Source organism: Nematolebias whitei, chromosome 5 (genome assembly GCF_014905685.2).
Source record: "Nematolebias whitei isolate Nwh7 chromosome 5, NemWhi1, whole genome shotgun sequence".
Taxonomy (NCBI): Eukaryota; Metazoa; Chordata; class Actinopteri; order Cyprinodontiformes; family Rivulidae; genus Nematolebias; species Nematolebias whitei.
Window position 1 is genome coordinate 7,945,545 of NC_056502.1, and position 18,468 is coordinate 7,964,012.

General features: G+C 37.0%; 1 protein-coding gene across 1 annotated transcript in view; it reads left to right on the forward strand.

Moving 5' to 3' along the window:
- The window catches only part of bbs9 (Bardet-Biedl syndrome 9), a 229,391-nt gene that overhangs the window by 40,424 nt on the left and 170,499 nt on the right, over positions 1-18,468 (forward strand). The window contains exons 15-17 of the mRNA XM_037676556.1: positions 7,198-7,212; positions 13,751-13,891; positions 18,216-18,311. Of these exons, the coding sequence (XP_037532484.1) occupies positions 7,198-7,212; positions 13,751-13,891; positions 18,216-18,311 (252 nt within the window). The remainder of the gene's footprint in view (positions 1-7,197; positions 7,213-13,750; positions 13,892-18,215; positions 18,312-18,468) is intronic.

Genomic DNA, 18,468 nt, shown 5'->3' on the forward strand with positions numbered 1-18,468 from the left:
CCAGTTTTAGTAGTTTCTGCAATCTCCTTAGATGTTTTCTATGTTTGATGCCAATGATTTGACCCTTCTCAAACAGACTGACATCTTTTCCACGACCGCGCCATGTGTCTTTCAACATGGTTGTTTAAGAAATGAGAAGCAACTCATTGCACCAGTTGGGGTTAAATAACTTGTTGTCAGCTGAAAGATAATCGTCCATGCAGTAATTATCCAAAAGGAGGCTCGTACCTATTTGCTTAGGTAAATTCAGGAGGCAACTTCTTTTTTTTTTTTTTTTTGGCCAGGCAGTGTATCACATAACATAAAAACTTCCACTATGCATGTCCAACCAAAACTAAAAGCCAGTGAAAACATAAATGTTTTCAGCAAAATGTACAAAGGCAGGCTTTTCTACTGAAAAGGCTTTGTCATCTCCGTTTTTGGACCTGCATTTGGAAACATCCGAGAGTAACTGATCTGTGGACCATAGCTCTCTGGCATTAGTGGAAAGGTGTAGAAGTTCAGACAGCCTTCATGCTTGCTCAAGATGAGAGTCTGCGATTGAGTTAAAAATGTAGTCTGCTCCTCAGATAAATAGTGTTAACTTATTATTTTTATATATGAATATTTCTGTTCAGTGCCCTGAGATGTATTCTGTTATGACTCGGTGCTATATAAATAAACTGAATTGAATTGAACTGAGATAGGGTGGTGCCACATAATTAAGACTTAAAGTTCAGTGCACAATTCCAACCCCTCCAAAAATAAACTTGTAGTAAATGTAAAAAGAAAACTCTAACATTCAACTAGAATGAGCATTATCCTAAAAAGCATAATGGAGTTAACAACTTTCTAAGCATCTTTTCCAGTGTTGCGCTGTACACCATCTACTAACAAGAGTGTGTTAAACTGGAGCAATAACGATTGGGCTCTTTCCAGAAAAGCTCAGTTCATCCCCTCGTTGCCTAAAGGCATCTGTTTCCAGGACCTGCAATATTTCTGGAAGATATAACTTTCCAAAGCAACAAAACCACTCTTTATTTGAAATGTCACAGCCCTCCTTAAAAAAAAATAAAATAAAAATCAGCATTTGTTCAGAAATCAGGTCATTGAAAAAGTTTGTGTTTGTGTGCTATTGTTTCCCTTGGAATACATTTGCTTTGGCAGACCTCCGCTGGTGGAGCAGTTTTTCCTTCCCAGAAGCACATTTAATGTGAAATGTCTGGAAATATTGGGAAGTGTTTCTGTCTTGTTACGGGTTATTGTGATGCTAAAAATAGTTTAAAATAAGTAGTCTGGAGTATTTCATTTGGCTTAAAAGTCAAGCAGCTTGTAGAGTGTGGGTAGAAAAGTCATTCTAGTTCCTGGAAGAGACCTGCTGGGATGTTGGTATTACAAAAGTCCTATTAAAATTTAGCAGCCGATGGTGCACAACAGAATGGATAAAATAAAATAAAAAGAAATTCAGACCTACGTAGGTGCTGAGGTAGAATCAAATATCTGCGTAAATTTTGAACTGAGATAAATGGCAAAATCAAGGCGAGGGGAAGGGAAGGCTGAGATTGTCACCATTGTATGTTCCCATACAATGGCAAAATTAATTATCTGCATTTAACCCATCACATGTGAGATACACCCAGGTGGAGCAGTGGGCAACTATGTAAGTGCCCGGGGAGCAATTGGGGATTAGGCGTCTTGATCAGAGACACCACGACATGTGGGCATGGCAGGGAGTCGAACCGCAACTTTCTGGTCTTTTTGCTGCCCTACCTCTACCTTATCTCGGCCCCCTAAACCAAAAAATCTATAGACCCAAATATTAGGGATGCATGATATTGGATTTTTGTCCAATATCCGATATGCCAATATGTTAAGAAAACTTATTTGACTGGTAACTGATTCGATACCCATATTTAATATACAATTCAAGGATTCAAGATTCTTTGTCATTCCACCACATGTGGTGGAACAAAATTATGTACACAGGGTCCCAGTTACATCCATCAAAAGTATTCAAATGTAAAAGACAAACAGTAATAAGATCTAAGATATGAACTAAGAAAAATGCTAATAAAAATACACCAAGCACTAACAGCATAAAATAGCATAAAGACAACACACCGAACAGTATGAGTCTGTGTGAGCAGATGAGTACAAATGAACGCAGCAACATGAAATAGTGTAATACTTTCCTTTGTCAGAACAGGACTCTCTTATTTCTCTTTTTTCTCTTATTTATTCTCTTATTTATGTTTGCTACCAAATTGTGTAACAGCTGTAAGAGCTGGTGACATATATTCAGTAAAAGCCATATGCATAGCACTTTGTTATATTAAATGAAAAGTGTTAAATGCTATTTATTAGCATTAGTCACCTGCGATGCTGTCTCACTCGTGGATGCTTGTTCCAGGTTCTTAGCTGCAGTGTGAGATCCTCTGTACTCTTGATCATGAAGTACAGCCTTTTTAAGTTCAAAGTTTTTGTCTATCCATTGTGCCGTAAGACTAATCATGCTAACGGGGCCAACACTTGACGTCTGCAGTAAAACTCACCCAAGTGCTATCGGCTTTTAGCTTCTCAATGACATCAGAAATGACGGCTTGTAACTCAGGTAAGGCTACATTGGAAAAATATCTCTGACTGGGGACGATGTAGCGAGGCTCAACATAGTCCAAAAATCTTCAGAATCCGACATCCTCAACAAGAAAAAAAACTTCCACACAGCCGACATTTTGACTTTTTCCTCTCTGCCGTGATCAGATCAGGTATGCGTGCGTGATGTCATCACGTTGTGCTGGTGCTACAGGCATCCTTGTCACTGGGTTGTCATACAAAAACAGCATCTTTTATATCGGTGAGTTATTTTGATGGAATGGCCGATGTCCGATATTTAACTTTAACACTAATATCGGCCGATACCATGCCGATAACATCATGCATCCCTACCAAATACTGTACGTTGGTTCAAATAATAAGAAATTATGAAAGGCTATACTAAGCTGTTTATGTCAGGAGGGAACAGAGAAAATAAATCAGACTAAATGAATTAAAAAAATAAATTTCACACTTTATGTTGTAAACCAAATTTCAAGATCCTAAAACATAAATTGATACTGTTTAAGATGATCAAATCTGAATGTATGAACAAACAATCATATTTGCAGTACATCATAACGTTCCACTGTTTTATGAAGGCCTGCGTTGGTCTGAAACACTTTGGTAAATTTAGCAGTGAACCATCTTGTGGAGTCATATCCCATGGTGATCTACAAAGTGGTCCTTAAAAGCGTGTGTGTAAATGTGAGAGAGAGGGTGATTGTTATTTCTTGGTTGTGTGCTAATCTGCAGTAATGCCTCATCACCTCTTATCCCTGAAAATGCTGTTCTGGCTTGGGAGGAATGCATCACATTGTATTCACTGCCACCCAGGGGTGATGATTATGCCTTCACATCACTCACCCTACATAACCCAATCACACCCTGAGGCTACTGTGTCCTTCTTTAAGCTCTACAAAGGATTTGACATTTAAGACGACTGTTGACTTCTTAAAACCTTCAAAGGAGGCTTGATGATAGCAAGAGTCATTACAATCTAGAAGGAATTTCATTAGTGCTCCTCTGTGATTTTCCTAATACTCTAAGAGTGGGCTTTATACAAACACACTTGAGAGGGATCAAGTGGTCAACTCGGCATTAAGAGAACATTGTTAGATTACATACAATGGGTAGTTTCCTGGGCAGCACGGTGGCACAACTGGTAGAGCTGCTGCCTTTCAGCGAGCAAGTCCCTGGTTCAAACCCCGGTCCAGGGGCCTTTCTGGGTGGAGTTTGCACGTTCTTTCCGTGCATGCGTGGGTTTTCTCCGGGTACTCCGGTTTCCTCCCACAAACCAAAAACATGCATGTTAGGTTGATTTGGTAACTCTGAATTGTCCATTGGTGTGAGTGAGAGAGTGAATGGTTTGTCTCTATGTGGCCCTGTGATGGACTTGCGACCCGTCCAGGGTGTACCCCGCCCTCGCACAGTGATTGTTGGACATGGGCACCGGCGACCCCAGTGACCCAAAATGGAAGAAGTGGGTAAAGATAATGGATGGATAGATGGAGGGTAGTTTCCTTTAGAGGTGTCTTTACTCCAACACACTTGATATGAATCAGTGGGTGAAAGGCTTCTGCAGAACATGAAGAGGTCATTCAACCATTGGATCAGGTGTGTGGGAAGCAAGTAAAATGTGCAGGATAGTGGCAGTCAAGGACCAGGTTTGGACAGCCCTGTTCTAGAGTGACGATATCTTTACATGCTGATGTCTCCTTAAGCTGCAACATGTTACAACGTCCTTGGTTTTTTTTTTTGGGGGGGGGGGGGGGGATCTGCTTTGGCAGGCAAAGTTGTAAGCCAAGGAACTTGCAAATCAGGATAGATTTGGATTGGGATAAAAAAGTACTTTTAACTGTGTTCTACATATCTCATGAACTACTCTAGTAGCTATTTATTCTAGTGTTTTGTAGGTATCTACTATGTCCTGTTTTCTACTCTTATTGAAACTTATAGATACTTCTGTACAGAACCTTTTCATTTGTGTTTTAATGATGAGTTAAACACATCCTCTGTTCCCTTTTGGCAATTAAAATAATGTTGACACTATTGTGACTTAACAGTGCGAACAGTGTCATGGTTCCAGGGGTGTCAAACTCACTAAAGGGAACCAAAATTAAAACCTTTTTCAAACTGAGGGACAATTTCAGAACCATTAACTCAAGTCAGATATCCAACATCTTTTCTTGGTTGCAGGTTCCTCAACAAGAGTTTGATTGTTCTCATTTGATGTTCTTTTTTGTGATTTTGAAATCATAATCAAAGATTGCTGGAAAAAAAATCAAGTGAGAAAGATATTTTACATTTAACATGTCATCTTGGGGGCCAGGCAAGATGTCAATAAGGGCCACATTTGCCCCCCGGGCCTTGACACATGTGGGTCAGGCTGCATGCTCCACCTTCCACTTCACCCACACTGCTTATAAATACCTTTTTTTTAATTTTTTTTACCAACTCAGAGCGGTATCACAGATAATTCAACTTTAATCTTTAATTCTATACCGTAGTTCTTCCACACGTTATGGAACAAAGATATTTTGAAAGATGTCTTACAAGGACACAAAGAGTATTACATTTAATATTTTTGAAATATTTTATATTATCCATAATTTAAAGTTTTCTTAAACTGTAATTTGCACAGAAACGCTGCTGAGGAAACATGGAACAGAAGAGATATGTAGAAAAATATAAAAGTGCTATGTGTTGTCATCATTGTATGTTCCTATACAAAGACGAAATTGGTTCTCTGCATTTAGCCCATCGCACCTGGGATACACCCAGGTGGAGCAGTGGGCAGCTATGTAAGCTGCCCGGGATTGGGTGTCCTGCTCAGAGACACCACGAGATGTGCAATGACCAGGGATCGAGCCCAGGACCGTCGGGTCCCGAGTCACCTGCCCCTTCACCATCTCGGCCCCACATTTTGTCTTAACATAAGCAGTCGATTGCAGATATTTTCACAAATCAATTAATATTTTAATTAAATACTGGCTCACAGTTATGAAACTTTAAACTTTTCTTTTTTTAGCTTCAGCTAATGGACCTAAAATTTCACTCATTTTAGACCATTCAGCAGCCAGTAAGTGTTTGCTGTGAGAACATCCCTGCTTTATTTTACACGTCTCTTATGTTAAGTCAGAACTTTGACTTAAAATGGGCTTTTTATCTCTTTCTATTTGTTATTTTGTCCTTTCGTTTCTATTATCTTCCTCCTCGAATTTTACTTTTGTCTTTTTATTTGGCCGTGTACTGTTACAATCTCAATTTCAAATTTAATTTACAATTTCAAAATTACTTAATACTGCTCAGAAGGAAGAAATCACAGGGATTTATTGCTTTGTGCTCAGGTTGGAGTTCAAATTCTTTATTACCATAGTTTTATGGTAAAACAAAACAGGTCTCTCTTTAGTCACTAGGTCAATAAAAATAATATATTTAATGGAGCATATCTAAAAATATATATATATTTGAGGCAGATTACCATCAGTTTCCATTTGTATAACATTGTTTTGAAAATGTTTTGAAATCCAACACTAATAAAGACACAAGTTCAGACGTGTTAATATTATAACAGTGTTAGTATTTTTATATATAAACAAACAATCTGATCTATTGAACACAGAAATGGTCCAATTACACAGTGAGAATGACTGTGGCAGAGATCGTACAGGAAAGCATGACTTTGATTAAGTTTAATAAAACGTAGAGTTTTTGAATCAGCACCTCGTTGCCTTTTTTATTGGCCTGCACCTCGTCCATCTGCTTCCCATTCACTTTCGCAGGAAATCCTTTTCAACCAATCAAATCAAAGCGTAATCTCAGACTTCTATCATCGTGGCTAAAAGGTTAGAGAAGCAGTAGACAGCCTGTTTAAATCCCAGAGCAGCTGGGGAAACATGGCACTGAGGAGCAGGGATAAAAGATCCTCTCAGAAAAAAATAAAAATAAATACACCTTTTACAGGCTTCGAATAATTTTCACATTTTCTACTCATTTTAATAGCCGTTAAGCATTTGATTAAAACCCCCCACATATATCTATATATATCTATATCTATATCTCTCTATATATATATATACTGTATATATATATATATATATATATATATATATATATATATATATATATATATAAAATCACATTCAATTTTACTTCATATAAATGTCAAAACATCAATCCTTTCTCACTATTACCTCTGTAACAAAGTCTTCACACTGATCAGTTTATAAGGACACGTTTTGCTGTATTTTTCAAACCTGTGTTTATTATAACCTTGACTCTAGGAGCTTTTACATTTCTGATTTGGTCATCTCATCTAACTTGTGGTTTTGCCTAATTTAAGAACTTCATTCTCCTTCAGCTTCACTTTTCAAGCGTACATGAAAGAAAAGGCAAAAAGAAATCCTTTCATGTGTTTAGGGTTTATGCACAGTATATCCTCATGCATTAAGCTTGTATTTTCTTATGGAGCCGTGCTCCGTTAAAATCACTCTTTATCACTGGCCTGACATGAATAAAAACAGACAAGTAGAGCAAAGCCTCTTTATTATGCCAAATCGGTTTCTCTGATCTTTCATGATTTTTCTTTTTAACGTTTAACTCTTCTCTTCCTATTTTCCACAGAGCTTAATCCCAAAGGTAAGTGTTGTGTTAGAGTTGAGTAACGTAGAAAAAGTAGAAACAGGTGTTGTCTTTATTAGAATGGCAAATAGATTTTGTAGAGGCAAACGTAGTAATTCTATCCTGTATATAAAGAAAAGATAAGGCTCATATTCTAACATATTTACTGTTCTGTACACTGGGAGTTGCATTGTTCATCAACAACTCTAAATACTTTCCAAACACGCACGCTACTGTATATACAGGAAGAAACTGCTGAGTGTTTATATTCCTGTTATGCGATACTTGGCAAGAATTACACAGACGGACGGGCTCTTACACATTTCCTCACTCAATGGAAAATGTAAATATGCATTTTTTTTTTATCCATTTATCCTTTTATACTCTGTGGAGTTTACACAGAGATATCATCTGTCTCACATTCATTGCGAGAAAGAAACACTCAGACATTTATGTTTTAGCACACATTTTGACACATTTCTCTATAATTGTGAGGACTTCTTTTGATATGCTTTCTCTTGCAAGTTATTTTAAAATAAGTTGTGTCTAATCCAAACCTATACTTTAATTCTAAAAACAAGTTTTGACTATTAAACCATGGCAAAATCACTAAAATAAGTATAAATAATACTAAACTAGATGTACAGACACATGTTCCAGCAGTCATTTTCCTAATGTTTGTTTTAGTTTGTATACTTTGATATATAATATGATGCCCTTGTATCTATAATAAACTTTAGAAGCTCAGAGTAGAGAATATGTTGACCTCAAAATCACAAATGAGATATTATGTGATGCTTCGGGCGTTCATAGTTTTGGTTTAGGGGAATTGCAGAAAGAACCATTATTTAAATTACACCACATCTGCCTGGAATCCTAATTCGTAACAGAAAAAAAAAAGATAACAAAGATGGGAAATCTAGTTTTTTTTTTTCCACGTCAAGCTAGGGTGCATGCTATAACTGAACTTATCATTTCAGTGCAATAAATTATGGACTGCAGCTGCGTATGAGAAAAGGGTATTTGAGAAGTGGATTTTGCTGTGATTGTTTCGTTTTATCGTTCCCCTTGTGGTTCACACAAACATGCACGCTGCGCCCGCACATGTGTTTGATACCCACACAGACACACTCGGGGGGTGACATCACTGCAGCTGTGGAAAGAACCTGATCCTGCACAGTGTTCCTCTACTCAAATAAACTTTATCCGCTTTGTTTTTTCCCCATTTCTCTTACACACACCTCAAACACGCAAATACAGGCAGCTCTTTGCAATCACTCGTCCAACAGTCAGTGGCGGTCAGTTGTGATTTTATGTTGATAAAGCTCAATTTCACACAGCCCTTTAAATTTAAACAACAATCTAGAAGTTTTGCATCATGACTAACATGACTAACAAAAAAAAGGGGGAAATACATGGCACATTTATTGACAGAAAAACGTACAATTTAAAACTTGTTACCAATATGCAAGACTGTGTAAGAGTGATATAAATCTGAACATACTACAGTTTTTGGCTATCATAGACAAAATCTTTCACTGTAAAAGAACTGTAGGAAAGTTTTTGGTTGTGAGTTTGAATCGGCGGTCTGTGGTCACTCAGTGTAATAGAATCACTGACAGCCGATTTAATTCTCTCAGGACCAAAGACAACAAATATCAAGCACTGTCAGAAATTTTCTTGGAAAACCGTGCAGTCTGCTGTGTCTGACCTTTTTTCCCCCAGCCACAAGTGTGTTCAGTCTCCTTCCTTCTTAGAGTATGGATTTGATATTAATACAGTGGAACAGGTACAAGTCCAGCACAATTTTTAAATTTGCAGTTTGAGCTGGTCCTAACCAGTGCCACAATGTTCTGATAGCGTAATGTTTGACATCACTAGATGACTTCTTCCTCTTCAACAGCAGCAATCTGCTGTTTTTCATTCCATTATTCATGCGATCACTTTTTCCATTGAAACATGTATATTTTTAGAACATTAACCTGTTTGTGTTGCAGCGCTGACAGACTCTGAACCAGTATTTGAAATGTAGCTCCTCAGTAGGTGGCTCACTCCACAATGTTTGTCTGTAAGGCTCGGTTCTGTTCAGTCTCCTGAAAACAGAGGAGGAGTCATAGATGAGGGAAAAATCTTAACAGTGTCCAGACAAAAATTAACACTTCATTAGGGAGAGAGAGAAAAATCCCTTCATTTCGGTCGAACCATGGGCTCTTTGTAAGCCATGCCAAACTCCCTCTGCTGACAGAGATAAACTAAAAATGCATCTAGTCAGTATTTTTTATTGGGATATCTCAATAAAAAATAATCTGTTTGTCCCTCAAATTTGCTTAGACAAATTCTCTTCAGTCTACTCTGACTCTTATTCTGGTCACTGACCAAAATATTAAAGTTACATGTTTTTACTGCTCTTGAAAAAGTGCAGAAAGGGGATGATGTACTAAAATCACAACCACAACGTTCCTAACTTAACTACCATATTTTTTGCTGTATAAGTCGCACAGTTTTTGCATAAATTAACATGCCTTGCGACTTATACAGCAAAGTGACTTATTTATGTCCCCCCCCCCCCTCATATTTATAACCCAATTTTTGGCTGAGATCTGACAATTTCATTCATTCTGACATGGAAAACATAGAACACTACCATTTTCAGCCACTAGAGGGCCATCGACTAATATGGCAAGCCAAGTGTCTCATTAATAGGTAAAAGTGGCTATTAATGTGACACTTGGCTTGCCATACCAAGCCACCTTCGTCTCGCTCCGGAACTCCTGGAGCAAATGTCACATCAGCTGCATTTCGCCACATAGATGAAATGCAGCTGATTTGACCATTAAAGTGCATTTATTAAGGAAAAGTTCAACCGAGACACACCTTTGCTAAAATGTCAAGTAAATAATTGTTTTTAGGTGGTTATCTTGGTAAATTTAGAAGAAATGCACAGCGAGTCGTCCCTCTGCACGCTCCCACAGCCATGAATCAGCTTTTGAAATGCAGTTGATCTGACCATCAAAGTGCATTCATTAAGGAAAAGTTGAACTGAGACACAACTTTGCTATAATGTCAAGCAAACGAATAATTGTTTTTAAGTGTTAAATTCTTGTTAAGTCTTCCCGTGCATGCTCCTGCGGCCGCCATTTGGCAGCTAATTGATTTTTGGCACAACACTGGCCCACGTTTCCGGGTGGTCAGCGGTGATGCGTAACAAATGTGACGCGTCAGCGGTGACTCAAAATAGATGCAACTTATACGGCGAAGCAAAGTATTTGTTTTTTTCCCCCACTTTATTAGACATATTTGGACTGATGTGACTTATACGGCGGTGCAACATGTACGGCGGCAAGTACTGTAATTCCTAAAAAATAGATCAAGATGTCCAAAAAAGAAAGGGACACACATTCCACGCAGTATGGTACTGTCACTTTATTGTCGTCCACTGTAGTTTATTTATTTGATTTTGTATTAGAGTTTGTAGTGAAAGCAACTAGTACACCACAGAAAATAGATTTTCTTTAAGGTTTGACAGTTTACTGACTGTTTCATGTAGTGATTCATGTTTTAACTCAGCCTCATAAAATGGTTTTAATATCCTCACTGATATACAGCCTCTGTGCAGAAACAACTCTGAAGGTAGAACTTGGGAATTAAGGTGGAAAAATAAGGGTTTCATAAGCATACAGATGTTCAAACACTAAGAAGTTACTAGTAAACAGACGCTTAGGTCAAAGAATGTTTCTTTTTTGAAGTTCCTCTAGAGTTTTCACTCCTTTCTGTCTTCATCTGTCTTTAAATTTAAGTTAATTTTGTCTGTCTTTTTTTTTTTTTTTTGCCTTAACTTGCTTCTAGTCTTTTTTCCCCCAGCTATCGGTTATAGCAGATAATAGTTTTTTTTTTTTTTTTTTTACATAAAAAATTATGTAGCAAAGAAAGATAAAAAAAAAAAAATGCTGGTAAAACAGGTATTTGCGAATGAAAAACATTTTGCAAACGTAATACTTTGTAGAGATTAGCCAATAGCAGAAGTTGTAATGTAACCAGGGCTTAATTTGAGCTGGATCCTGCCGGAACAGGATCTGGGAACTCTTATTTTGACAGGGAGCATTCTGGTAACTGTTTGCTTGGATCCGGTAACTCTCTTACTAATACCAAAAAAGTCCATGCTCAATAATCCAGGTATACAATCCAACAATTTTCAGTCAGGTCATCTGGACAGTTTCTTTTTTTTTTATTTTATTTTATTTTTTGCTGAAATGTTTCTTACTAATATCCTGATGCATGCTCAATAATCCAGGTACAAAAATCTAAAAAAGTTAAATCTGGTCCTCTGGACATTCAAAAAAAAAAACAAAGCAAAACAACACTCTGAGAAGGATCTCTGATCACTCTGATCCACTCTGAGAAGGTGCTATTTAAGAGACTGAGCTGAATACAGCACCTCAGACTGAGGAAGTCTCTTGGATGAGAGACTAAACGTTTCTACATTTTTTTGTTGTTTTGCTTTGTTTTGTTTTTTTGAATGTCCAGAGGACCAGATTTAACTTTTTTAGGTTTCTTACTAATAATAAAGTTATGAACAAATTTGACTGCCTTGAACAAATAAAACCTACAGTATATTGGATATCTAATCTGAAAATAATTAAATAAACACTAATTTTAAACATACCAGACACTTACGAGCATCCTGATATCACACCAGCGCTGCCCCTTCAAGTAAGCATTTTGCTAATTTTTTAATATAATCTCCGCCCCTAAAAGTTAAATCTTGGGCAATTTAATTAAAAACACAAAAATATAATTAAACAGCACAACTAAATTGCAAATCAGTTTTACAGTTTAAGTGGGTCTTTAATAAAATGTGGATTATTTATTAAAAATACAAGATAAATGTTTGATGGGTATGTTACGTATATCATGTATCAAAAACAACGGTGCCAATTTGCCAAAATAACAGTGATCAAAATGTCAAAAAGTCTGTTCAATTTACTTGCCTTTAAAAAAAATCTTCTCAATGTACAACTACCATATTTTTCGAACTATAAGGCATGCCAGATTATAAGGTGCATTAAGCAAAACAAAACAGTCATATAAGTCAAACTTTATTCAACTCATTCACAATAACTCTCAACATTGTTCAGTTGTACCACATAAAATAAGTTCAAGGTCAGTAAACACAGCCAGAATTAATATATAAGGCTCACTGTCGATTTTTGAGAAAATTAAAGGATTTTAAGCGTGCCTTATAGTCCGAAACATACGGTAAACAACCGAGAATTGAAGCACATGAAGGCAGTGGCAGTGGAGATACTACTGGAGCAGGGGAGAGAGGTGTATTTAAAGCTATTTGTAATTCTATTTGCGTTCTGGCATCGTTTGGTTTACAAATTAAGCACTGAATGTAAGTGAATCATTTACTATGTATAGCTAAAAACTTACGGCATAATCACACTGACAACATGTTTATGTAACCTTGTGTTGTGTTTTTTGGATATGATTTGTTATTTCACTATTCAGTCACCCAGAACAAAAGGCCAATGGTAAAAGTAACCCTCCTGCTGCCATTGGGTCCAAATAACCCAAGAGGCCTCATAGGTCATTTTGACCCAAAGGCAGCAGGAGGTTTAAGCACGTGGGTGAAGAAATATAATTTCAGTCCTTTCTTTTTTTATTTCTTTATTTATTTTTTTAAGTAGATTATTTTCTGTACCTGTGGTCTTTATTCTTTCTACTATTTTTCTTGGCTTTTCTTCGTGTCTCTCTGCCTCAGTTTATGCACTGCTGAACAAAATGTAATTATTCACATAATCACATAATAATTGCTTGTCTGGAATGAAACAGTGCACAGTAGTTGAAGGTAATTTTTAATATCTGTAATAGCATGGAACTTTCCATAATTAATCTGTCCCTCCCTTCCACCGCGGCTGTCAATTTCAATTTTATTTCTGTTTAATTCCTTTTTATTCTGGTTTATTCCCACTGTTCTTTGTGCTCAGCTCAGGTTTTATCCCCCTCCTGTTGTTAGTGCACCTCCTTTCCCCTGGTTACCTTGTTTCATCTGTTCTTAACTGTTTTCCTCCACCCGTTTTGCCCTTACTCTGTTATTCTTGTTAAGTATAGATTTCTGCCAAGTTCAGCGCTGCAAAGGATCAGAATATAGTTGTCGTTGGCCTTGACTAACTAACTTTCTTTCTTTCAGTCTGTCTTTTGCATATTTTTTCCTCTTCTCACAAAACTTCCTTTTTGGATATCTGTGTTGATATTAAGTCCCTTAGCTCTTGGTTGTTTAACCTGAGCGTCTGCAGTACTTACCGTGTTAACTAATGTTGACACGAATATTGTTTGGAAAGAAAACCGTAAAGGTGATTTGGTGACCTTGTTTGATTTCCAAACAGTCTACCAACTCTAAATCAAATGTTTATCACGAAAAAGCATTAGTAGAAATAAATCTTGCAAATTTAATTGGGTTGTAAAATCACTTTAGTAAAGTCAAAACATTTGAATTCTAAAGGTTTTAGAACGAAAGGCCAATGGTAAAATTAAATATTTTACTTTTCCTTAGGAGTTCCCCGTGTTCTCCAGTCCAGGTTCAGTCTTCCTCTGGCTTTGGTGTGTGCCCCCTCATCGCCTGCCAAAACCACCAAGTTTAAAGTCACCGTGGACACCAACCAGCCACCAGTTGACCTCAGCTCCATTTTCCGAGGTAACACTCAGACATTCATGCCCAAACCCTCATACATGCTGATGCAGTTGTTGGTTTCCCAAATGAGCAAGACTTTGCATTTGATCTGAGTTTACATCTGTAAACCAAAATCATATTTATTTAAAAAAAAAAAAAAAACGTCTTTGAGGTTTTTTTTTTAAGACTGGCCCGAGCAAGACGGACAGCAGTAACATGAGGACTACTATAGTTAGATTAGGTTTATTTGTCATATGCAAAATCAACACGAGGTCAACAATGCAATGAAATGCTTAGGACGACTAGAACCGTCTGACTCCCCAAAAAACAACAACAACAAGAAATACCAAAGCATGCAGCAAAAATACTAAAACCATACTAAAAAGTACTACTAAAACACTAAAAAAAAATTAAAATACAAAAAGCATACTAAAAATACCACTAAAATACTCAAACCATACTAAAAATACTACTAAAATATAAAAAAAATCTTAAAAATACTACTAAAATACTAAAAAATACTACTTACAAAAAAAACTAAAATACTAATAAATACTATTGCCATACTAAAAATACTAATAAAATACTTAAAAAAATACTAGAAATACTACTAAAATACTAAAAAAACCATACTAAAAATACTACTAAAATACTAAAAAAACATACTAAAAATACAAACCGGATTCCAAAAAAGTTGGGACACTAAACAAATTGTGAATAAAAACTGAATGCAATGATGCGGAGATGGCAAATGTCAATATTTTATTCATAATATAACATAGATGACAGATCAAAAGTTTAATCTGAGTAAATGTAACATTTTCAAGGAAAAATATGTTGATTCAAAACTTCACAGTGTCAACAAATCCCAAAAAAGTTGGGACAAGTAGCAATAAGTGGCTGGAAAAAGGAAATTGAGCATATAACGAACAGCTGGAAGACCAATTAACACTAATTAGGTCAATTGACAACATGATTGAGTTTAAAAAGAGCTTCTCAGAGTGTCAGTGTCTCTCAGAAGCCAAGATGGTAAGAGGATCACCAATTCCACCATTGATGCGCAGAAAGATAGTGCAGCAATACCAGAATGGTGTTACCCAGCGTAAAATAGCAAAGACTTTTAAATTATCCTCATCAACCGTGCATATCATCAAAAGATTCAGAGAATCTGGAACAATCGCTGTGCGTAAGGGTCAAGGCCATAAAACTCTACTGGATGCTCGTGATCTCCGGGCCCTTAAACGTCACTGCACCTCAAACAGGAATGCCACTGTCAAGGAAATAACAGAATGGGCTCAGGAATACTTCCAGAAAGCATCATCAGTGAACACAATCCACCGTGCCATCCACCGTTGCCAGCTGAAACTCTACAGTGCAAAGAGGAAGCCATTTCTAAGCAAGCTCCACAAGCTCAGACGTTTGCACTGGGCCAGGGGTCATTTAAAATGGAGTGTGGCAAAATGGAAGACTGTTCTGTGGTCAGATGAGTCACGATTTGAAGTTCTTTATGGAACACTGGGACGCCATGTCATCCGGACCAGAGAGGACAAGGATAGCCCAAGTTTTTATCAACGCTCCGTTCAGAAGCCTGCATCACTGATGGTATGGGGTTGCACGAGCGCTTGTAGCATGGGCAGCTTGCATGTCTGGAAAGGCACCATTAATGCAGAGAACTATGTTCAGGTTCTAGAACAACATATTGTAGTGAACCAGATGACCTCAAATCTACCAGATGGACAGAGACTGTTATTTTCATTGATCTGAATGAGTCTGGGCCATCTGATGAACTTTCTTTCTTGAATTAATCAAGCAGAAAAGACAATTCTTTATAATCATTACTGTCTTACAAATGTTTTGATAATCAAATTGTGTTAGTTCACTCAATGCTTTACAGGTTGAAAAGAACTACTAATTTTTATTTTACATAAACAGTAAGTAATGATTTTTGTTCCTCATTCAGAGAAGAAATCACCTGAATATGCCTTTCTTGATTTTCTGTCTGAAATGAGCAAGCTGTCGTAAGTATGTGAAAGGTTGGTCTTCGGTCAACTAAAATGTTTACTGAAGAAGAAATGTCATGTTTAAACTTTTTCAGAAGATTACCAAGAGTAGACTCCAGAAAGTCTGCTGCTTCTGCAATAATCTTTTCTGTATGTTAAACAAGTTTCATTCTCTGACCTCGACTGTTGATAAACACCTTACGTCAAAAACACACCTCTTTCTGGTCCTTCCACGAATCAGAAAGCTCTAAACTGAACAGGAAGTAAACTCATTTAAAATGTGACAACTGCCCAGTTCAAGTTAGAATGAGAGCTGACAACAGATTGAGAGTTCTGGAGAACGTGAGAGTTCCAAGATTGAGAGTGCAGTCGGTTCTGAAAGCTTCAGAGCAATGAAGAATCCAGAGGTTTTTTGGGGATTATAATTCTGTTTTGAGCTAATCAACGCACGACTTTCTGAAGGTTTGGTAGCTCTCGACGGAGACGCTGAAACGAGTCAGAAAGGAACTACATCCAACGCTGATTCATCATCAACAGGTAGATGGTTCTATTTTGACCAAGTGTACCGTGAGAAGCTGAGATCGGACGGAGCGTGCAACTTCTGGTCAAACAGATTAAATTCCCTCACACATTTCCTCTGTAAGATAAATCTCAATTTAATCTTAAACTCTTCTCTCTCATAAATCAGTACAGATATTTTTAGAAATGTCTGAAGCAAAGTCCTCAAATCACCGCCGAGTGATTTGAAGTTCATTTTCTGTGAAACTGTCTGTTATTATTTTCATATTTTGCCAAATTAATGTAAATGTTTGATGTTAAACTTTGATTTTGAAAATAAATGATTCCATTCATTTGATGGGTCAAAGATAAATAACGTCTCTCGTTCACATTTCTGTTAAATTCAATGCACGGCATTTACAGTCAGAAAAATGAAGAACTCGTGAATATTGTATGCATATATAATTCATATATTTGTCATACAACAAGTGACACGTACCTCACGTGACTCACTACAATATGCTCCCATTTAGACGTCATCTCTTTCAGGGAAGACCCTGCATTTTTCAACACGATAATGCCAGACCACATTCTGCAGCAATCACAACATCATGGCTACGTAGGAGAAGGATCTGGGTACTGAAATGGCCAGCCTGCAGTCCAGATCTTTCACCTATAGAGAACATTTGGCATAATACAGAAGTCCTTTAAACTGGTCAGAGAAACCAAATAATGACCAAAAAATGTTGACATTGTTTAGATTGACCACAAACAGATTGGTGACTTTTTCCCCCTGTATATTCTGATTTAAGTATGTTTTATAAGCAACAACAATTAAAAATAAAAATATATATCTAAATAACTGTAATAGTATGCAAATTATTCCATGAGGGATGTAAGACTCTTTGGAGAAATATTATTATTCGTACAGAAGCAACTTTTGTCCAATTTTTATGTTGAAATTATAATGTGTATCTGTTTTTTTTCATTGAATTATTATTAAATATTAAGGATTTTCTATGCCTTATAATAGGGAAAATGTTGTGAGTGGTAGCACAGAGGTTAGAGAGGGTGGGCCTGTGATCAGAAGGTCACCAGTTCAACTCCCCAGACTGACAACATTAAAATGTGGGCGGCAATGGTGAAACACCCACACCTTTCTCCACCCTCATTTGCCCCACTCCTGGCCTTTAACCCCCACCATCTTGTCCCCCGGGCGCCCTGGATGACAGCTCTCTGCTCCACAAAGATGGCTGTGGCAGCTCAGTGGTCGCAGCAGGAAGGACATCTGGCGTAAAAATCAATTGCCAAGTCTTCATGCGAGTTAGTTTGCTGTGGCGACCCCTGAAGGAGGGAGCAGCCGAAAGATGAATAAATAAATAAATAAATAAATAAATAAATAAATAAATAAATAATAGGGGAAATGTCTCATAGGATTTGGTTAAATAAATTCATGAACTGCAATGAAAAAGAAAGTGTGAGTGATGTGTAGAAATGAGTGTACATATATTGATATGAATAATCTTCTGGTTTTTGTTTGTGTGGTTGCGTATTTATATAAATGTGTTTATGAATGCTCATTATGATTCTGTGTTTCAGCTGAACCTCTGATCTGGTTTCCACTTATCTAACAATCTGCTACAGTCAGCAAATCTAACGTCTAAACACGCTAAATGTTCATACCTACTGTGTGCTTTCTTTGTGATGATTGAGTTGTGTGGGTATCTATTGTGTGTCTTTCAGAAGAGTGGGACACGTTCGCTTTTGTTGGTGTCCTGTATCTTGATAGACCATCTCATATCTGTCTCATCATCCTAAATATTTTTTTTTCTTTCTGGTTCCCACTGCAGAGTTTTCAGCAAAAACAGAAGATAAAGATGGGAATAGTTTTGGTTTCCAGCTTCTGGCAGGAGCCAGAGTTACAATTCTGGCCTCCAAGACCTCCCGTGAGTTTGACAAGCACTACGCAGTTATCATGGAAGCTGGGCCAAATATAGTTCCAACTTTTCACCAGCCTCCCAATACAAATCATATATACAGTATGTATGTATATATGTATATATATATATATATATATATATATATATATATATATATATATAT